A 20,242-nucleotide genomic window follows, 5' to 3' on the forward strand; every position below is an offset into this window, starting at 1 on the left:
GGCGGCCGCCGAGCGCTGGGTCCCGTGAGCGCGGCGGGGGGGGGGCGGCGGGGCCGCGGCGGGGGGGGGCGGCGTAAGGCCGGAGTAAGGGCGGAGTAAGGCCCGCGTAACGCCGCCGTGCTGTGCCCGCAGGTGGGGGATGCCGAGCGCCGCCATGAAGAAGAAGGTGAGGGGGGGGGGGGCTCCGGGGGCTGTGGGGCCCGGCCCCGGGGAGCGGCGGGGCCGGGGCCGGGGCCGGGGCCGGGCGGGCGCGCGGGGCCGGGCTGGGCCGGGCCGGGCCGGTCCCCGGGAGCCTCCTGCGGGGCAGGGTCTGTGCCGGGGAGCCCCCGGTGCCGGCCTGCAGGAGGAACGAGCGGGGAGTGCCAGAGCGGGCGAGCGGTCGCCTTGCCTTGGGGCCTTTCGGACCGAGCTGGCTTCGGTCGGGCCCCTCTGCCTTCACCGCAGCTGCGGCGGCCTGTGCGGGCAGAGGGCCGTGCGGGGCTGCGGGCTGGCCGAGCTCGGGGGGGCCGCATGCAGCCAGCCGGAGCCAGCGCAGTGAATCACGCGAAGGTTTCCCTGTCTTGCCGTTGGAATCGCTGTTAGCAGCGACGTGACTGACCCGGAATAAAAGTGACTCTAAGAGGAGGTGGTGCAGGGAGGTATTAGGGGGCTGCCTGTTCAGTAACACCGCTCGTACCCCTGGTACCAGGGGCCTGGCCTTTGGGTGCTCCAGCTGTTAGGTTCCTGAGGGAGCTGCGGAGGGCTTGGTGCTCTGCGGTATCTAATTCTGTCTTCTTTTGTCTTCCCAGGTGCTGCTGATGGGTAAAAGCGGGTCTGGGAAGACCAGCATGAGGTCCATTATCTTTGCAAACTACATCGCCAGGGACACACGGCGCCTGGGTGCCACAAGTAAGGCTTCCCTTGTACGAATTGGAAACTCCTGGGGCACAGACGCTGTCTGTTCGAGGGGTGAGGCTGCTCCCAGCCTCTCCTGTCCTGTGCCAGCAGCAGGAGTGTGCTCCCACCTCGTGGCGACCTTCGCTCCGTGGCTCAGATGAGGTCAGGTAGAGGCTGGAGTGAAAGGGGAAGGAGCACTGAGCGCCGCATCCAGTCCTGCCGCTTTATTCGTGGACTTTTATCCTTCCTTTTTTTGGGGGGGGATCAGGGAGCAGCCTTTGTTGCTGCCACACCTGCTATCGGAGGTGTGCTCAGAGCCGCCTCCTCATCCTTTTTGGTGCTGAGGCCTCCCTGTCCTTAGCGTGCTGATCGTGAGCCCGGCGGGAGGCACGGTGATCTTGCTGTGCACCCATGGTTATGGCAGGGGAAGGCACCAGTCTGAATTAGTGCCTTCTGCCTCTTTTCCTTGCCAAAGCCACTGATGTAAAGAAGCACTAAATGAAAAAGCCCTCTGCAACAGCCTCGAATTGCTGGGATCCGTGAGGACTTAATGTCTGACTGGCGCGTGCCCCCTTGTTGCTGTAGGTGTGGTCTCTTCATAAAGTTTACATTGTTTGTGTTTTTTTAAGGCTCGTTTAAGCCCTCGCAGAATGTGCTGGGGCTAGTGCCGTGCTTAAAATATCACAGAGACCAGCGGGTGTTGTGACGGAGGAGCCACCTGCCCTGCTTCTCAGCAGAGCAGCGTCCGAGCGGGCGGGCAGGAGGGCTTGGGTTACTCCAGGAGCCGTGTTTACCCGCAGTGCCTCCCGCTGCAGGTTTGCACGCAGCAGTGCTGTTCAGACGGAGTTTTAATAACCCTGAGCTGAATTGCAAAGAACTGTGGGCTGCCCGAGGAGGCGGCTCTGCCCTGGGTGTGTGGCGCGGTCGGTAATCTGCTCCTCGTCTCTTTGCAGTCGATGTGGAGCACTCCCATGTTAGATTCCTAGGAAACCTGGTGTTAAACCTCTGGGACTGCGGAGGGTAGGTACTTTAATTCCTGCTTCTGGTGCTGCTGGGGACCTGCTCTGTGAATAAGGTGGGGGTGGAACGAGAGCAGAGGGCCTTCTGCCCCGAAGGCACCGGCGTGCTTCTCGTGTGTGGCAGGAGCGGAGCAGGCTTTCTGCTCGCCACTGTGAAACTGGTGGGGCAGCTCTGGGAAGAGCGGATCCCACATCTTAGGGTGTGGGTGGAAGGAGGCTGGCCTCCTGCCTGCAGTCTCTGAGCTACCTCACATGAAAGGCCTAGGCCCACCCTTTCCTTGCTGGCTGCTTTCTTCTGCTGGCAAAGAGCCCGAGCCCTTCGCCTGGGCTTTCCCTTGCAAATGGTGGCCTTGGAGGCGGTGCTGGTTTTGGGACCGGTGCTGGTTTTGGGACCACTTATCGGCAGCTTGACCCAAGCGAGGTGTGCGCTGAGAGGTGACACTGAAGATGGGTGGTGGCTCTGGGGTCCCTGGAAGCAGCCTTTTAAAGAACGTGCTCCTGCTGACAGCACCTCAGCAGAGCTGTCAAACTCTGCTAAGCTTCATCGGGTCTAACGTCCTCGTGCCTTGTCTGAGCCATTTTCAGAGAAAGTTGGTTAAAACAGGTTTAAGTCCTGTAACAAGAGGCTGCACTGATATTTGTACAGCTGTTGCGGCTTTTATATGCAACTCTCAAAAAGCCAGCTCAGGTGCAGCGGCGACGTAGCTTTATTTGCGTGTTACCGTGCCCAAGCAGCCCTGAGCGGCACGCTGTGCTGTGCAGGAAGCTGCAGCTCCCTTGGGACGCTGGAAAGCAGATGCTCCTTGGGAGCACCCCGCCTTGCTCAGGGGGGAATGCTGAGGGGGCCGTGTGCTGGGGGGAATCCAAAAGTAGCTCAAAAATGCAAAACCTCTAGCGGGAGGTGTTTCTCACACTGCGCGTTCCCTGATGGTGCTGAACGAGCCTGGTGGCTCTGACGGGGGTCTCGTGGTTCTGTTGCTCTGCTCCTCCTCAGCCAGGACACGTTTATGGAGAACTACTTCACCAGTCAGCGGGACAACATCTTCCGCAACGTGGAAGTCCTCATCTACGTCTTCGATGTGGAGAGCCGCGAGCTGGAGAAGGACATGCACTACTACCAGTCGTGCTTGGAGGCGATCCTTCAGAACTCCCCCGACGCAAAGATCTTCTGTCTGGTGCACAAGATGGACTTGGTGCAGGAGGATCAGCGGGATTTGGTGAGAAGCTGATCGTTGCCATAGAAATGCTTTCCAAGAGAGCTTCTTTTGTCTGTGCGTTGTGTAACGTTGCTGTTTTGTACTTCAAATCCAGCCCCATCAGCGCTGGTCCTAGAAGAGCTTCTCAGGTGTCTCTAAGAATTGTCTGAGCCCCTTCCTCCCTTTCCAAACTGTGTGTCAGTGCTGCGTCTTGCACGTATCCAGCGGAGAAGAGACCTGATGGTTTTTAGTGACAACTGCTCTAAGCCTTTGCTTTCATAGCTCTGGTTCTAATGCTTTCGGCAAACCTCCGGGGGGCGGGGAAGGAAGGTAGGCCTGAAGGAAATCCAGCAAGCTTGGAGTTGCCTTTAGCCGTTTGGGTGCCTTTGAGGATTGTGGTGATGGCAGTGATGGTTGGTTTCTTTTCAGCTCTCGCTTTCGATCCCACATAAGCTGGGTTCTAAAGGCTAACGAAGCAAGGGCTGACGCTTTCCCAGTTAACTAGGGAGCGGTTTGTATCAGTCGGTGCTTCTGCTTTCTGTCCCGAGGCGTTCAGCGTGGCTGCTTGCCCAGAGATCACCTCAGTTTAACACCCCCGAGCTCCAGGAGGCATCCTGCAAAGGCCGTGGGTCAGCCTCTCCACGGGGTTTGGTGCTTTCTGCTCTCTTCAGAGCTTTTTGAAGGTTGCAGGGAGACTGGAGGATATTGGGTGTTACCAGCCTCAATTTTTCAGCTGTGACTGAAAGCAACCAGCTCCTGATACCAGAGGAAAAATTCTTCGTGGCTTAGGCACCTTTGCCTGACGAGTACACCCCTGGCTGCTCGGCCACTGCCTGGCCTGCAGCAAGTCCGGAGGCCCCTCAGGCTGTTGCAAGAAGTCCCATGAAACTTTCTTCTGGCTCCTGGTGAGCGTCTGCAAAACCAGCTCCAAGGGCTTGTTCGTAGGGTCGATTTGAGGACCTCTTCCTCGTTTCCACCTGCCTTCCCTGCAAGCTGAAGGGAGAGTCTAAAACCTTCTTGATGCTGTTGTGCCCTGCGTTGTTCCGGGACTGGTGTACAGCTGCTGGTTTTAGGGAGCTGTGCAGATCCTGCTGAGCCCTGAAGTGGGGGGTGGGCAGGCGGGAGGGGGCCTCCCTCTGGTTATATTTCCAGCGCATATCGCTGCGCAGTCATCGAGGTCTGTTTTAAGGTATCTGCTGTTCCTGCAAACGCTTGACCTGGGCCAAAGCACTCTCCCTGTAAATCTCGCTTAAACCTTCGCCGTCTCAGGCCCCACAGGGTCACTGTTGGCCTATGCAGCGTTTCCTGAAGACCAGCTTGTTCCTCATGCTCCTAAAAGCAGTAAGCTGGGGTGAAGGCAGTCACTGTGCAGGGGCACAGTGCTGGCTGCCTTGCTGCCTTTTTGCCACTTCTGTAGGAGCCTGGTGCGAGGCTGTCTTCTCTTTGTCCCCTTCCTTTCTTGTAACCCAAACTTCCGAGGGCAGAATTTGGTGGGAGAAGGCTGTACGTGAGCCTTGGAGCTGTCGTGTTAATGCAGTTCCTATTGATGAAATTCTCTAGTGCTTTTCTTCTACCCTGTTCCCAATGACCCAGCTTTTTGCTTGTGGCCGGGGGATGTCAGATTTCAGGTCCTCTCTAAAACTCATGCACATGAGCTTCCGTTTCTGCTCCACAATACCGCGGTTATCCGAGGTTTGAGCCTCCTACTGCAAGACAGCCAGGGCCTGCTTGTCTCTGCTGCCCCGGCGGAAGGGGTTTCTGGCAGCCTGTCCTAGCCAGCACGCGCTGCTGCTCTTCTTTCCCCAGTGCTGTGCGTTGTTGAGTTCTGTTTGAAATGTGTGCTGGAAGAGCAAGTCAGTAACCACACAAAGGAAAAAATATTTACACTCAACTGCTATTTTTTTTTTTACTTCCCAGATTTTTAAGGAGCGTGAGGAAGACTTGAGGCGCCTTTCCCGTCCCTTGGAATGTGCTTGTTTTAGAACTTCCATCTGGGACGAGACACTCTACAAGGTTTGTACACCATCCCCTCTGCACCCGACCTTTTTCCCCTCCCCACTTGAAAACAAGCACGAGGAAGGTGAGTGGTTAGTTGCTACTGCTGTGTTACTGACTGCTCTTCAGATCTGCACTGACTCCTGCTTGTGGAGGTTAGCTGTTGTGAATGGCATCAGCATTTTAAATTAAAAAACAAAAGTAAAACTCCTCCACGTGTTGGAGTTGCGGTGTCACTTTAACGCTGCTTAAACACTTTGCCTAGCCACTTCAGAAAGACCTTCTGCATCTTTTAGTCATGTGTAGCCAGCAAGGAGCTGTTTCCTGTTTGTTTGTTCCCCACATTACAGTTGAAGTACTTAGGCATTTACCATCCTGGGAATTTACTTTGCTTCCAGGAGTGTGTGAGGGTGGCTTTTTGGTGGTGGTGGTTTTGGTTTTCCTTTTGCTGTTGTTGTTGGTCAGCCCTCATTGCAGTGTCAGAAGTCTTTAAGGTGTGAGAGTGGTAAGTGCTACCTGGGCTACACTGAGAGCAAACGGACGTTATAAGCTGCTGATAAGCAGCGGTGGCAGCACGATGGTTTGCTAGTCAGAAGGTGAGGACCTCTTTCTCTTGGCTTCAGTGGGACGTCAGATGGCAGACTTCGCCATCCTGCCAAATCCATCCAAAAGCAGTTTAAATTCAGCGTAGGATGAGGTCTGGCTGAGGCTGATCCTGTACCGTGTGCCAGATATCACCCCTCACAGTGCCTGCACACAGCTCCCTCTAGAAACTGGCCTTCCCCGCAGCATAGCCTGTGTCCTGCAGGCATCCCTAACGGTTAGCAGACTGCGTTGCTCCGTTTGAGCTGCTTAAAAACAGGCAAACCCGCGCTGCTCCAGACACAGCCCTGCTGGAGCTCTGCAGACCTTGTGCCCTCGGGTTTGGCCTGGCTTGGCACTGGGCAGCGGGGTGGTAGGAGGCTCTGGTAAGTACCGAGTGGGTAGGAGACCTCTGGGAACAGTAGGGGGAAACGTCACCAGCTTATCAGGAGGGTGGCTGATGTGTTAATGCAGCCCTTCTTGTCTTTCTTTGTCGACAGGCTTGGTCCAGTATAGTCTATCAGCTGATCCCCAACGTCCAGCAGCTGGAAATGAACCTGAGGAACTTTGCTCAGATCATCGAGGCAGACGAAGTGCTTCTGTTTGAGAGAGCCACTTTCCTGGTGAATACAGCTGTTCTGCCCTTCGTGTTCCTCTGCCCAGCCTAGGACGGAGTTCCCTGGATGGAAAGTGCTGTTGTGGCGGTTGCCCAGAGAGAGGTGCCAGCACCAGATGGCAGAAGGCTTTGATCCAGGCCTTGTGATACTGAAAGTAGCTGACAGGACTGCATGGCTCATGTGACCTTCCCAAAATTTCCACGTCTAGCAGTTGAGCTCAGGGCTTGATTGGTATTTCCCTCTTCCAAGCTGTGGGAGGGTTTCATATCCCCATTCTGTTGTCAGCCATGGGACTCTTGAGAATTCCTTTCTGCACAGGACGAGAGCCTTCTTTAGCTTGAAAAAAAAAAAAGTCTTTTCAGTTCCTTCTCGACTGTTCTTTAACTGTTCTTGATTCCTTTTTTGCAAGTGCCTGATGCTCTACAAACCTTAAGTATGGATAGAGGATCACTAGCAGTTGGATTGCTGTGGTAAAACGTGTTGGTTAAACCCCCACTGCTGCTTGTCTTTCCGTACTCTTAGTGTCTAGGTTGGTTTCTTCGGGCTTTGTACCAATGCTCTTGCTGACCTGAAGAAACTGATCTCAATTTTGAGTGCTGTCCTTGGCAAAGGCCTGACTTTGAAGTGATGGTGCCGTTACTTTTCTTACTTCAACTGTCAGAATTAGGCACCTGCCATTTCTGGCAAGTTCTGCTTTTAGAACTCGTGTAGATAATAAATAATTCCACCTTTGTGGTAGGTAACAGTGCTTATGTGCATTCAAAACCTGCATTTTTATTTTTTTTTACTGAAAACTACTTCTTTGCTACAAAAATTCTGTACTGATTTTCAGTGTGATGATGACTTTTAAAGACTTTCTCCTTCTCACTGTTTTCTTACACTTAAACTTCCCCAGGGCCTTCTTACTCCTGAAGTGAAATCTTATTCTGAAATTGTATTCGCAGCGCAGTAACAGGAAAACCTGGAGAGTTGAGAAAAGAGCTTGCATGTAGTGAAGGCTTTGGTATGAATGTGATTCTTGAATATGGTTAAATTTGTGTCTGTAGGAACAGTTGGACAGGCTTAAAAGTAGGAAATAAGTACCTTTTTTTAAGGTGCTTGAGGAAGGGGGGAAAGAACTCACAACTTAATTCCTGCGAGCCTGTAGCAGTTGATTTCTTGATTCTTCTGAGCTTAAAGCTCGTAGCATAATGTTGTTAAAATAATGCTCCTTTTTGGTTTTTCTGTGGGAACAAAGGTAATGCAACTGTTTGGATGTGTGATTCCCCCTTAAGCAGTAAATACCCTTCTCAGCCTGTCGGCAGTTTGGCAGGGGAGTGAAGGGGTGTGGGCTGCCAGCCCTGGGGAAGGGGCTGGGGAGAGGCAGGCGTGGGTCACCGCGCGAGGATTCCTGAAAACTTTTGATCTTTCCAGCCTCTGCAGCCAAGCACGAAGGTCTGCACCTTGCTGCTGGATTGCTGCGTGGGAGGGGAGGGAGGGGAGCGGATCTGAGCGCGGGCAGCTTAGCACAGTCTTGGTGTGACTCAGTTAATTGGTGGAGGGAGAACTCCCTAGGAAACCAGCCGCCTTTGTGCCACTGTTCGTAGCCAGAGAGGAACAGCTTGTTTTGGCTCTGCGAGCAGCGCTGCGCGTCCCACGTGTTGCAGAGCTGCACGCTTCTCAGGTTCGGTCCTCGAGAACCTGCAGGGTGCCAGGCTTAGCCCCAGTATTTGTCAGGTTGCCCTATACGAGGTGACGAGGTGACCGTCCTACGTTTCCCCACCCCGCCTTGCGCTTTGTTGTGCTTTACATCGAGATAAAATGGCACTAAGTTGGGGTATTCAGACCCCCGAACGGACAGGAGTGCCTCTTGGGTGTTTACACGCCTGCACTTGTGAAGGGCTCCCCCTGACTGCATGAATCCTGCTTGGCCCTGAAAGCACCACGAGTGTTGTTGCGAATGGTTTTCAAAGGCAAAGGGAATCCCTGTGCTGGTCACCACCCGTTTCTCGTAATTGCTGTTGAGCGTGAGAGCGCTGTGCTGAAATAAATGACTAACTCTGCACTTTTTCTGCCTTCCAGGTCATTTCTCACTATCAGTGCAAAGAACAGCGGGATATCCACAGATTTGAGAAAATCAGCAACATTATTAAACAATTCAAACTAAGTTGCAGGTGAGCTGGTTTAGTGGGGAAGATCCCCAAGCAGGTATTTCCGTGTCACACTGGAACAAGGAAGCTTTCCAAATGAACATTAGTCTTACACCTCCTCAGCAGGAGGAGATGCCTCAGTTAAATTGCTTTCTAGAAAGCACGGTGGTCAAAAATGTCTGAGTTTCTTGTTGTCTTTCATAACTTCCTCCTTTGGTGATCGTTGAAAGGGGGTTGTTTTGAAACAACCGTTTTCTTCGAGGCCTTTTTCTCCTGGGCAAGGTAGGGAAGTGCCAGGACCGGGCTGATGAGCTGGAGGCAGTTAGCAGTGCTGTGTAAATTCAGGTGAAGGGCTTCGCTTCAGGCGGCGTACCAGCGTCGTGGTCTGGGAGGAAGGGGCTTGCAAGCACATATTTATCAGTGTTTTGAACTGAAAAATAGAAAGCTTACTTCAGAGTACCTTGTCTTTTGAACCACCCTCAGGTTCCACAGTCTGTCAGCAACATCTGGAAGCGTTCAGAGCCCAAACAGGACGGAGAAGCAGCAGCGTGCTTTGCAGAGCTGCCTCTAGATACTTCAGCTTTGTGCTTGCTTACAGAGGGTGTGAAACTGTCCTGGGGAGTGACAGCTGTTAATCCGTGGGACAAGTGATGCTGGGCACAGTGTCCTCAAAGGGGCGGCGGAGCTGTGTATCTCGAGTTACAGACCGTCGTCAGTCAATACTTAAATGGCTTTATGCTGCCCTGGGTGGATGAATTAAGCCTGAAGCTAGAGGGTTTCTTCTTAAAAATGAATTGTAGCCTCACCTGGTGGCCAAGTCCCCGTTTGGCAAGCAGTGCTTCTTGTTTCCAGCACTGAACATGGGCGTTGGGGATGGGGTGGGAAACTTGTGAGCACTGTTACAGTAACATTACATTTCTTTTTTTTTTTTTTCCCCTTTGTAGTAAGCTGGCGGCTTCTTTCCAGAGCATGGAAGTCAGGAACTCTAACTTTGCTGCTTTTATTGACATCTTCACATCAAACACATACGTGATGGTGGTTATGTCAGACCCTTCAATACGTAAGTTGAAGCAAAGACGAGCCTGTGGGTGGCCGTTGTTTTACACGGGGACAAACAGCTGGGTGAGCGTAGCGTAGAATGCGTTCCTGCTGGAACACAGCAAACAGCAGACAGAGCAATAAAAAGGATTGTATTTAAAGGTACGGAGGGCTCTGCTGTCCTGCTGGCTTGCCCTGTCTGAGCAGAGGGGGAAAGGTAAGGTGGTTCAGCAGCGGCTTACCTCACAGGAGGAGCGGAGCGTGCCGTGACCGCCGAGCTGTTTGTTGCTGTCCAGCGGAGGATTGTAGCAACGGTGGGGAACCGCTGTAGCAGATGTGACCTGATTTAATAGGTCGTGTCTAATAGCCTATTTTGGGCTGCGCTGATTTGGCAGCCACGGTGATTTTTTGGAAAGGAAACAGAGACGGTTTATGCATGGGTTCTTGCTCTTCTTGCCTGAACCGTCTTGGTGGGCAAGGGCTCTAATTATAGTAGCATCTATTTATCTTAACGACTTGCGGCCAGCAGTGCCAGAGGCACGGCCTGAATATTTAACTGTTTTTACATTCATGATTGAAGCTGCTTCTGTTAAAATGTGAGGTGCTTAAGGCACGCTGACCTGGGCAGCTGTGTGGCCGACAGTTGTTAATCTTGTCCTTCTCTTTTTGAAGGGGTTACTGGATTAGGGAAAACCTGCGCGAACCCTGCTGCCCTGGGTGAACTATTGAGCTGTGATATTACTGTGCTTGAGCAGCAAATGAGAAGCTGAAGTGACTTCTGTAACTATTGCTGTGAACAAGCTGCGTGACCGTAGCTTGTCCTGACTCTTTTCTGTGTCTCCCTGCTACCAGCGAGCAACCCGCGCCTCCCAGCGCCGCGTGTCCTACGGCTGGGAGCAGTAGGCCTGACACAGGGGCTTGCTGATCGGGATGTTGGTACCCTCTGAGCATTAGGGAAGAGCGCCGGCTTCACGCGGCGTCACTTCTCCAAATTTAAGTGAAATCTAGTGCTAGTCGGTGCAAGTAAAAGCTGTAGAACACTTCTGCCCTCTGCTGAGCACGGGGCTTTACTCCTCCTTTTGTCCTGCAGTCATGGTGCAGAGTTTAGCATGGCAACACGAACCCAAACCACCCAGGGTTCTGATTTGGTTCTACTGATAGGAACTCAGATAACCGCTGTCCTCAGGCAGCTTTCAGGCAGCGATTATGAGGACTTGGTTGCCCATCCCTTCTAACTTTTTTTTCTCCCTTCTCTGTCCTAGCTTCTGCAGCTACGCTGATCAACATCCGCAACGCCAGAAAACACTTCGAGAAGCTGGAGCGAGTGGATGGACCAAAGCACAGCCTGCTCATGCGCTGAACACTGGCCGACGCATGTAGTCTTTGGGGGGAGAAAAAGTGAATTGGAACTACTTTTTTAGGAGAATCTAACAATGTGGATGTCTTTGTGGGCTTTGAAATGAGTGTGCTGCTTACCACCGCAATCTTCTTTATTGTTTCTCCTTTTAACGTTGGACACTAGTCACTCGGATGATGTCTGGATACACTGCGGACCTTCAAAAGAGACTTCCTGGCGTGTGTAGGGTTGGGAAGAAGTAAGGACAGGTGATGTGCACGTGGTCTCATGCTCCTGGTTGTCATAGTGGCACATGGCAGAGCCTTTTTGGATGTTCTGCTCCCAGGTGATCGTATAAATCACAGGGATGGAGTATTTACTATTTTATTGGTAGGTTGCTAGAATACATTTATAAATTTCTCCTTGTCTTCAGTCATGAAAATAAATTTTTTGCTACCAGGGATTTCAGATCCTAGAGCTTTGGACAAAGTGGGCTTTCTTTCTTCTAAAACCTAGGGCAGCTTTGGCAAGCAGACGTGCCCTCGCTGCCTTTCCCCTTCCCCAGTCTCTGGGGAGTGTCAGCTGAAGGTCACTCCAGAGTTTCCACTTGAGATTTTTTTTTTCCATGTCAAGGCAAAATTCACCTAACGGGTGAAGCAGTGGGGATGACATTGGCCTCTCGACACTTCCCAAGGTGATGGAAAGGTGGCAGTGAATAGGAGCCAAGGGCAGCGAGATAGTCCTGGCGTGCCTGGCCTCCTTGCCGGGGCTGACGTGGGCACGTAGGAATTGTGGAACGTGGTTGTTGTGGGTTGTGTGTGCATGAGCTATATTAGCTGTGTTCGTGACGGGCCAGTTGGACGGCGTTCGGCACCGCTGTGGCTGTAGTACCGTCTATTTTTTAATGAGTTTTTGTGCACGGTTCCATTAAACACAGGAAGAACAGGAGCACTGAGTTAGGGGAATCTCTGACTTGCTGGGTGGGAGCTGATGCCTGTCAGCATCTCTTCTTTTTTTTTTCTCGCTGCATCAAATTACTGTATAAAAAAGGGTGTGGCAACTCCGAGCCTAGCTCTCCATTTTGTGTTCTCAAAATCACGCTTTTCCCCTGTATCCCTGGCCCACACACTCGGAAAAAATCTGAAAGGGTGAGTCTGTTATGTGAGAACAGAGCTAAAGGGCATATCTCAGCTGGGGAGCTGAGGCTGGGCTGCGCACGAGATCTTCCATCGGTTCTAAATCGTTGCAGTATTAAACACCCGTGTCTTGCACCGCCTACTCAGCAGATGTATTTGTGATCTGTAGGGCTGGGTGTATTTCCAATGAGAATCATCAAGTCAGCGTCCCCGTGGGAGAGGAACTTGGATGCCGATTAAAAATTCAGCCGCCTGACTTTCTGGGGAGCTCGTGAATGGGTTGGGGATGCAGCGGAGGGTTTCCCTTTGTCCTCGGTGCTCGCAGGTGTGCACGCGGTGCCCGTGCTGCTGTGGGGACACCGAACCTTGCCCGCGGCGTGGTCGCTTTTTGCCTGGCGAGTTGGAGCGAGCCGGGACGCAGCCACAGCTCCGTCCCGCGGGCGCTCCCCGAGCGCTTCGACGAGGTCAGCCCCTGCTCTCGCTCCGCTCGGAGGAACTTCGTGGCTTCCTGCGCCCGAGCCCTGCCCCGCGGAGCAAGAGGATGGATGCGTTGCTGCCCCTCCGCACGTTGGTGGAGCCCCTGGAAGGTCGACTTCGGATGCCTCCGAGCGGCAACCGGGGAGGCAGCTTCAAGGCTTGGGGAGAGCAGAAGATGGCTTACGGCCGTGGTTCCAGCGTGGATCTGAACACCTTCTGTTGAGGGCACTGCTTCATAGCAGGCAGCTGCTCCCGCAAGAGCTGGGGGACGGGACGGTGGGAAATGCTGCCTCATTCCCATGGTTACAGAGCCAAGGGGGGGTTATCTCGTGTTCCGTACGGGAGAGCAGGCGGGGAGGCGCTGCCGGCTTTCCTCGGGGGACGGGCTGTTGGCATGTGGAAGTGGGATGCGTTAAGGGGGGAAGTGTGGGGGGTGGGGGGGAGGCAGGTAATGAACGGGTGTGAAGGGAGCTGATCTGGAACAGATGGAGCCAAACCCACTCGCAGGTACCCTGGCTGGCTGAAGCCTCTCCGGGGCCGCTGATACAACAACAGGAGCTGAAGTGCTTCTGACGCAAACCCGTTTTCTTCAGGCGTGTGTATTTGGGGGAGCTTTGGAGACCGACGTTTTCCTTCTGCTCTCTGGCAGAAGTGCTGCTCTGTGCGAGCTGTCAGACACCCGCAGCGTCGATGAAAATAAGATGACGGGTTTATTTCGAGGTGGCTGACTTACCTTTCGACGGTACCACGTTGTATTTTGTTTGGCTCTCTCCCAAAAAGCCAAACCTGGAGGAATTTTTCCGAGCCTGGGGTCGGTCGCTGCCAGCAGAGGTCAGTGCAGCTGTGCTGCTCGGGGTCCTGCCAGAGTCCCCCGGCGGTGTCAGAGCGGCGGGGTTGGGTGGATCGCCCTCCTCCTGCATTCCACCAGACGCTCCCAGTTCGCAGCAGGAAGCCCCTCCTGAATTTGGCAGCTCTGGAGGCCTTTGCTATCAAAACACCCCAAACGTTGATGCCTGCTCCAGCTCTCACTCTCAGGCATCCTACACGCAGAGCTGGCCCTAGGGAGCCCGATCTGTGGGGTTTTGGAGCTCTGCCACCCAGGCTTGACCCTGGCGCTGGCAGAAGTGTCACAGCAGGGACTAAGACACGATGAATTCCCAGCCCAGTTTGTCTGGGAGCCTCCCAGCTCAGGGGGACCTGCTGCGAGCGCGGCCGCCCCTCCGACCGTGCCTCCTGCCGGCACGCGCCTCGCGCCGGGGCTCTCTGCTCCTCGTGGGTTTTCTAACCATTTCCTTCCTGCCACCTGAGGTGAACTGAGCAGAGATGGGGAGAGAGAGAAAAAAAAAAAAAAAAGAAAAAACACGCTTTTTTGTTTAAGTAAGTCTTTGCAGGGGGGTGAAAGGAGTCGGTCCCTGCCGTGCTGCGAGGGGTCCCGGGGAGCTGCTGGTGACCTGGCGAGGAAGGGGGCCGGGCCCCCGGCTCCTTGGGCTGTTCTCGGGGTCTCCCCGGGCAGCAACACCTCACCTCCTCCTGGCGGGGTGCTGCTGCCTTCAGGGGTGGGCGAAGCGCCGGGAGCCGAGGTGGGGCCCGCGGGGCGGGGCGGGGCGGGGACCCTGCTGGGGGCCGGGCACGGGGCGCTGTGGTGCCCCCGCTCCCCCTGGGCTGGGGGCGGGCTCCGGGCCCTCAGGGGACGGGCTGGGCCCCTCCGGGCGGCTCCAGGCCCCCCCCCAGTCCCCATTCCCCCATTTTTCACCCCAAACCCCACCGCCCCCCCACCCCCGGGAGCCCCCCCGATTCCGGGGGCAGCACACCATTGCCCCCCCCCCCCCCCCAAATTTCACCCCCCCCCCTACTTCCCCCCCCTCCAATTTGCGCCCCCCCCCCCGCACCCGTTTCCATGGCAACGGCCGGGCGCTGGGGGGCGCCGCCCATTGGCTGGTGCCGGCGATGACGTCACTTTTGGGGGCGCCCCCCCCTTCCCCCCCCCGCTCCCTGTGAGGGGCCCGTGGCGGCCCCGCCCCTCCCCGCCCGTGGGCGCGGCGCGGCCCGGCCCGGCCCCGCCCGGCCCGGCACGGCCCCACCCGGCCCGCCCCGCCCCGCCCCGCCCCGCCCGGCGCCGCCCGGGGCCCGGGGCAGCGGCGGCGGCGATGCGCTCCGAGGAGGCGCACGGCAAAGTGAGTGCGGCCGGGCCGGGCCGGGCCGGGGGGAGCGGGGCGAGGCCGCCTCCATCTTGCGCGGCCTCTTAAAGGGGCCGCGGGGTTGGGGGGGGGGGGCGGGGGGGGACCCGGCCCGGCCCGGTCGGGCCCCGCAGGTGCCGCCCCGCCCCGCACGGGGCCTCCCGGGGCCTTCCCGGGGCGGCGGCCGGGGGCGGGACGGGCGTGCGGCGGGGGCCATTTTGTGAGGGGGGGCGCGGGGGGCGAGGTCCCCGCGGGGGCGGCTCCCGCCCTGTGCCCCCCCCCACACACACACACCCCGGGGTGGCGGCGGCGGCGCCTTTAAGCGCGGCCCCGCTTCCGGGGAGCGCGCGCCGGGAAGGTCACGGCGGGGGGGGGGGGGGGGGCGGGGGGGGTGCGAGGCGCGACGTCGCCGCGCGCGCCCCCTCCCCCCCCCGCCCCGCCCCGCCCTTTGGTCTTAAAGGGCCCGGCCCCTTTAAGGCGCGGGGGAGGGGGAGGGGGGCGGGGCGGGCGGGGCGCGGCCAGGCCCCGCCCCTCGCAGGCCCCGCCCTTCGCAGGCCCCGCCCCTCGCAGGCCCCGCCCACACCCGGAGGCCCCGCCCCCTGGCACGAAGGCGGGGGGGGGGCAGTGGCAGTTGGTGGCGCCCGGAGCAGGTGCGGGGCGGGGTGGGGGCACGGGGGGGGGGGGGGAGGGGGCAATTAATGACCCCGTTAATTAACTAATTAATTAGCGCTACCTCCAGGGCGCGGGGCAGGGGAAGGCGCCCCCCAAGATGAGCTCGTCCTCGCTGCTGGCCGAGCCCCCCCTGGAGCCCCCGGTGCTGCTGGCCGACATCAAGACGGAGCCGCCCGAGGAGCTGCTGGCCACCGACTGCGGGCAGCCGCAGGCCGAGCCCGTCGACCTCTCCCTCAACAAGGCCAAGGCCCCGCCGCCGCCGCCGCCCGCCGCGCAGCCCCCGGCGCCGCCGCCCCCGCCGCCCCCCGTGCACTCGTCGCCCCTGCTGGTGGCGCCCCCCGTCCCCGCCGCGCCCACCGTCTCCATCGCCTCCCCGGCGCTGGGCTCGGCCGCCTCGGCCATCCCGGCCGTGCTGTCGCCCGGCTCCATCCTGGCGTCGTCGCAGGGCAGCGGCGGGCAGCAGATCCTGCACGTCATCCACACCATCCCCTCGGTCAACCTGCCCAGCAAGATGGGCAACCTGCAGACCATCCCCGTGGTGGTGCAGTCCCTGCCCGTCGTCTACACCACCATGCCGGCCGACGGCGTCACCGCCATCACCGTGCCGCTCATCGGGGGCGACGGCAAGAACACCGGCTCCGGTAAGGGGCTCCGCACGCCACAGGGACACCCCCTGCTTTACACACGAGGCCTCAACGATGTGGTGTGGGGCGGCACCCCCAAAAAGTTGCCCCTGAGTCCCCCAGGGCGTGGCGTGGGACAGCGGTGTCCCCGTGCCGGTGGCCTCGTGCCTGTCCCGGGCGGGTGACACGGAGCGGTGCCACCCTGCTGCTGTCCACCCGCAGTGGCTCCAGTTTCAGTGTCATCCCCCCCCCCCCAAAATGTCCCCTGTCCCCGCTGTGTCCCCGTCCCCAGCCTCCGAATGGGGTAGGTGGCCTGGGTTCTCTCCCCCTGCCAAACGTCCCCATCCTCCTTATGAAGGGGCTTATGTCTCACTTATGTCCCCTCCTTTGGGCGGAGAGCAGCGTCCCCAAGCTGCCCCCCCGTACCCACACGGGTACCTCCCTGTCCCCCCCTGTCCCCAAACTGCCATTAATTTTTTAGGGGGGGGCCATGACACCACCTGTCGGTGCGGTGGGCGGGTTTTCAGGCTGTTAGCTCTCCACGTGCCCTGCGCTCCCGGCCTGACCCCATCCCTCCTTGTTCCTCAATAGCTTTTCTTTCCCGCCCCCCCCCAGTGAAAATCGACCCGGGCGCCATGTTCCCCATGGACATGCCGAGCGACAGCGAGGACAGCGCCTCGGAGAGCGGCCCCGCGCCCTTCCAGGACCTGCAGCGCGAGTGAGTGCGGCCCCGGGACGCGGCCCCGGGAGGAGGGGGGTGGTGGGGTGCCGGGGGGGCGCACGGCGCAGCCATCCCTGTCCCTGTCCCCCCCCCAGGCCTGCCACCCTGCGCCTGCCCCGCCTCGAGTCCCCCGACCTGAAGAAGCGGCGGATCCACCAGTGCGACTTCGAGGGCTGCAACAAGGTGTACACCAAGAGCTCCCACCTCAAAGCCCACCGGCGGATACACACGGGTAACGGGGCCGCGGCGGAGAGGGGAACGGGGTGGCGGGGTGACAGGGCGACGGGACAGCGCGGTGGCGGGGTGACAGGGTAGTGGGATGATGGGGTAACGGGGTGACGGGGTCGTGGGGCAAAAAGGTAGCGGGGTGACGGGGTGAGATGGTGATGGGGCGACAGGGCAACGGGGTGACAGGGTCGTGGGGCTGCGGGGTGACGGGGCAATGGGGTAGTGGGGTGACAGGGTGACAGGTTAGTGGGGTGACGGGCTGACAGGCTAATGGGGCAGCAGGGTGGCGGGCAGCGGGGTGACGGGGCCGTCCCGGCCGGGCCCGGGGCAGTTTCCCGGCCCGGGGCAGTCCCTGGGGGCGGCGGGCGCTGCCCAGCCCCGTGCCCCGCCCCGGGGCCCCGCGGGTCCCTCTGGGCGCGTCGGGGGGCGGGGCCTCGGGCCGGGGGGCGGGGCCTCGGGCCGGGGGGCGGGGCCTCGGGCCGGGGGCGGGGCCTCGGGCCGGGGGGCGGGGCCTCGGGCCGGGGGGCGGGGCCTCGGGGCGGGGGCGGGGCCTCCAGGTGCTGCCGGCCACGCCCCCAGCGGCGGGGTGGGAGGGGCCCGGCGGCGTCGGGCACGGCGCGGCCGCTCCGGGCGTGGTGCCGTAACGCGCCCAGTATGCGCGCCGCGCGCTGTAGGGCTGCTACCGTAATGCGCCTAATATGCGCGCATCCCCTCGGTTTAGGGCTGTTACCGTAGCGCACCCAGCGCACGGCCACACGAGGGCAGCCTCCTCCCGGCCGTGCCGTGGCCGCGCACCCCGCACGCAGCCGCCCCGGAGCTCCTCCGTGTGGGGGCGGCACCGGCCTGCGGCTGGCAGATAGCGGGGTAACGCCCATGAGGGGGCACGGCGGCTGTAGGGCGGCGCCACGGTGCGCCTGACACACGTAGGCCCCGGCACTTCGGGGCCGGTGCCATAACGCAGCCAACTCACGCCCGTACACCCCTTTAGGGCAGTTACCGAATTGCACCTAACGCACCCCCCCAGCACGGCGCCAGCACTTTGGGGCCGTTACCGTATTTCACCTGGTGCGCCTCCGCAAGCACTTTGGGGGCACTACCGTATTGCACCTAGTAGAGAGCGCACTGCCACTTTAGCTGCCGGGGTGGGGGTGCCGGGGTGGGGGTGCCGTGCTGCCTGACCCCCCGCTCCCCCCGCAGGCGAGAAGCCCTACAAGTGCACCTGGGAGGGCTGCACCTGGAAGTTCGCCCGCTCCGACGAGCTGACCCGGCACTTCCGCAAGCACACGGGCATCAAGCCCTTCCGCTGCTCGGACTGCGACCGCAGCTTCTCCCGCTCCGACCACTTGGCCCTGCACCGCCGGCGGCACATCATGATGTGAGGAGCGCGGCGACCGGAGGCGCGGCGGCCTCGCACCCCGGGGACTGCAGGGAGCGAGCCCCAGCACCAGCGTGGGATGGCCTCTGGAGCATCCTCCTCTTCCTCTGGGCCTCTCCTCCCCGCCAGCAGCACCTGGAGGCTCCTCCTGGGCTCCTCTCGGCTCTCAGCAGCCTCCTGCCCATCCCTCTGCGCTCACCTTCCCCGCGGGCAGCAGCGTGGGGACGTGGCGAGGACCGAGGCGGGGAGGCCTCCGTGCCTCCGCTCTGCCTCCTTCCACCTGGGAAAGCCGCCGAGCCTCCTTCCCCGCCTCGCCCAGAGCCCCCCCCCGTGTGTCGCCTCTTCCCGTGCCCCCCCTTGGCTCACGCCGGGCTCCCCAGGACTTGCTGGGGGCCGGGAAGAAAAGAAAAAGCAAGCGGGGGGTACAAAAGGAAAAAGAAAAAAAGGAGAAGAAAAAAAAAAAAGCCCCATCCCACAACCGAGACCGCCACCGCTGAAAAAAGGGAAACTTTGCGGAACGTGGAACTGTGATTTTTGGAGTTCTAAGGGGGGTGGGAGGGGGTGGGGTGCCGGCTCGCAATTTTTGGAGACTATGGGACAGTCGAACCGTTTCTAACTTAAAAAGGCATCAGCCTCCCTACGGACCGTGGCCACGCGCTTTCTTTGTAATGGTAATGGGGATTTTTGTGGGGTCGCCCTCGCCCTGGTGCTGGGAGGGTGGCAGGATTTGGGGTGGTGGGGAGGGGAGGGGTGATGGGGGCTGTGACCCCCCCCCCCGGGGCCAGTTGGAGCCGGGGAGCTACCCAGGAAGCTGCCCTAGAGGTTGGGGAGGGGGGACAGAGCCCCACGGCCGCCAAAAAGGGCCCTCTTGGGGGCTTTTCCTCTGTGTGCGTGTGTGTGCATGTCCCCATCCTGCCCCCTGCCCATGCTCACCAGCTGGTCCGGCTCCTTGGGGCGGGGGGGAGCCCCCACATCCTTCCCTGCCTTGGCCTCGAGAAGACCCCCGCCCCCCCCAAAGGGGAGGCTGTGACAACCCTGGGGGGCCAGCACTACTGATGTCCCGTCCGGGGTCTGTCCTGCGAATCTGCTGTTTTCCAAGACCAGGATGGGGTTTGGGGTGGGGGCTTTTTCTTTTTTTTTTTTTCTTTTCATTTTTTTCCCCTTTGTTTGTTTTAAAACCGTGAGATTTTAAACTCTTGAGCTGTGATATTTGTACAAAACCGTTTGATGTTTTTCTACAGGGGAATAACATTGGAAGCGGAGGAGCTTGGTGGTGTGTGTCTGCGCCGCGGGAGGGGCTGAGCTGGGTCAAACGACGTTTCTGGGCTTCACCATCTCCTCTCCTGGACCCCCGAGGTCCTCTTCTGAGGTTTTATTGAAAAGCAAAAAAAAAAAAAGAAATCAAAAAGGGGGGAAAAAATGGAGTTGTACCTGCAGTTGTACCTGAGAGGAGGCCCCCACTGAGCTCATCCCTTTCGCCCACCTTCTCGTGGGGTTGGGCCCGGCACCCGCAGCCCCTGAGTGGGGCATGGCCGTATCCGTGCTGGCAGAGGGATTTCCCCCATGGCGGAGGCTTGGGCAGGCAGTGGGAAGGAGCTCCTGGGAGGAAGGCCACGGACATCGGTCCCCTCTGCAGGCTGCGGTGGTTGAGGAAGGTGCTCAAGCCCTGCTGGGCTCCTGCCTCCTCCCTTAATATCCTCTCATGAGGCTCCAATGCTTCCCAGCCGTGCAGAGCCCTGGTGGCGCTAATTAGCCTTAATTGCACTGAGCAGCCTCACATGGGGCCTCCACACACACCCCTGTGGGCCCAGGAACCCATCCATGTTTGGCCTGGGGCCACCACCCGCTCCCTGAGCTGTGTTGTGGTGTCCCGGCCCCATAGTGGCCGTGGGCCCTGCCCCACGGGCTGGCTTCAGGCCTGCCTCGGCCCCATGAACTCGCCCAGTGACCACCCAGGAGCTGCTGGTGGGGTTCTTGCTCCTGGGTCCCTGGGGAGGCTGCCGGGACCCCACTGTGCCTATGCAGGGGGGTGTGCATCTCGTGGC

General features: G+C 59.1%; 2 protein-coding genes and 1 long non-coding RNA gene across 6 annotated transcripts; 2 read left to right on the forward strand and 1 right to left on the reverse strand.

Moving 5' to 3' along the window:
* Positions 1–10: 10 nt before the first annotated feature.
* On the forward strand, positions 11–11,265 carry LOC106047502 (ras-related GTP-binding protein A). The gene is made up of 9 exons (XM_067005159.1): positions 11–166; positions 789–888; positions 1,830–1,896; positions 2,890–3,112; positions 5,009–5,104; positions 6,169–6,291; positions 8,347–8,438; positions 9,359–9,474; positions 10,715–11,265. The coding sequence occupies exons 1-9, from the start codon at positions 140–142 to the stop codon at positions 10,810–10,812; spliced, it is 942 nt and encodes a 313-aa protein (XP_066861260.1). The 5' UTR covers positions 11–139; the 3' UTR covers positions 10,813–11,265.
* Positions 11,266–13,134: 1,869 nt separating this feature from the next.
* On the reverse strand, positions 13,135–14,391 carry LOC136791876 (uncharacterized). Its single transcript, XR_010834840.1, has 2 exons — positions 14,291–14,391; positions 13,135–13,714 (listed from the first exon to the last, which is right to left on the reverse strand). It is a non-coding gene; the product is annotated as an uncharacterized lncRNA (long non-coding RNA).
* Positions 14,392–14,431: 40 nt separating this feature from the next.
* On the forward strand, positions 14,432–18,841 carry KLF8 (KLF transcription factor 8). 4 transcript variants are annotated; one of them, XM_067005147.1, is made up of 5 exons: positions 14,432–14,575; positions 15,306–15,891; positions 16,465–16,591; positions 16,690–16,826; positions 18,020–18,841. In XM_067005147.1, the coding sequence occupies exons 1-5, from the start codon at positions 14,549–14,551 to the stop codon at positions 18,199–18,201; spliced, it is 1,059 nt and encodes a 352-aa protein (XP_066861248.1). In that variant the 5' UTR covers positions 14,432–14,548; the 3' UTR covers positions 18,202–18,841. The 4 variants fall into 4 exon arrangements, with proteins under 4 accessions (XP_066861248.1, XP_066861250.1, XP_066861249.1 ...); XM_067005149.1 differs by having other exon boundaries at positions 14,433–14,575; positions 16,489–16,591; XM_067005148.1 differs by having other exon boundaries at positions 14,443–14,575; positions 15,318–15,891.
* The last annotated feature ends 1,401 nt before the right edge of the window (positions 18,842–20,242 follow it).

The sequence above is a fragment of the Anser cygnoides genome, chromosome 13, assembly GCF_040182565.1.
Source record: "Anser cygnoides isolate HZ-2024a breed goose chromosome 13, Taihu_goose_T2T_genome, whole genome shotgun sequence".
NCBI lineage: Eukaryota > Metazoa > Chordata > Aves > Anseriformes > Anatidae > Anser > Anser cygnoides.

Bases quoted from the DNA above. Each gene is read 5' to 3' on its own strand.
- LOC106047502 (XM_067005159.1), top strand. From the start codon at position 140: ATGCCGAGCGCCGCCATGAAGAAGAAG. The intron at 1,897-2,889 runs GTAGGTACTTTA...GCTCCTCCTCAG, and splicing joins AACCTCTGGGACTGCGGAGG to CCAGGACACGTTTATGGAGA. The intron at 9,475-10,714 runs GTAAGTTGAAGC...TCTCTGTCCTAG, and splicing joins TATGTCAGACCCTTCAATAC to CTTCTGCAGCTACGCTGATC.
- KLF8 (XM_067005147.1), top strand. From the start codon at position 14,549: ATGCGCTCCGAGGAGGCGCACGGCAAA. The intron at 15,892-16,464 runs GTAAGGGGCTCC...GTTCCTCAATAG, and splicing joins CGGCAAGAACACCGGCTCCG to CTTTTCTTTCCCGCCCCCCC. The intron at 16,827-18,019 runs GTAACGGGGCCG...CTCCCCCCGCAG, and splicing joins CCACCGGCGGATACACACGG to GCGAGAAGCCCTACAAGTGC.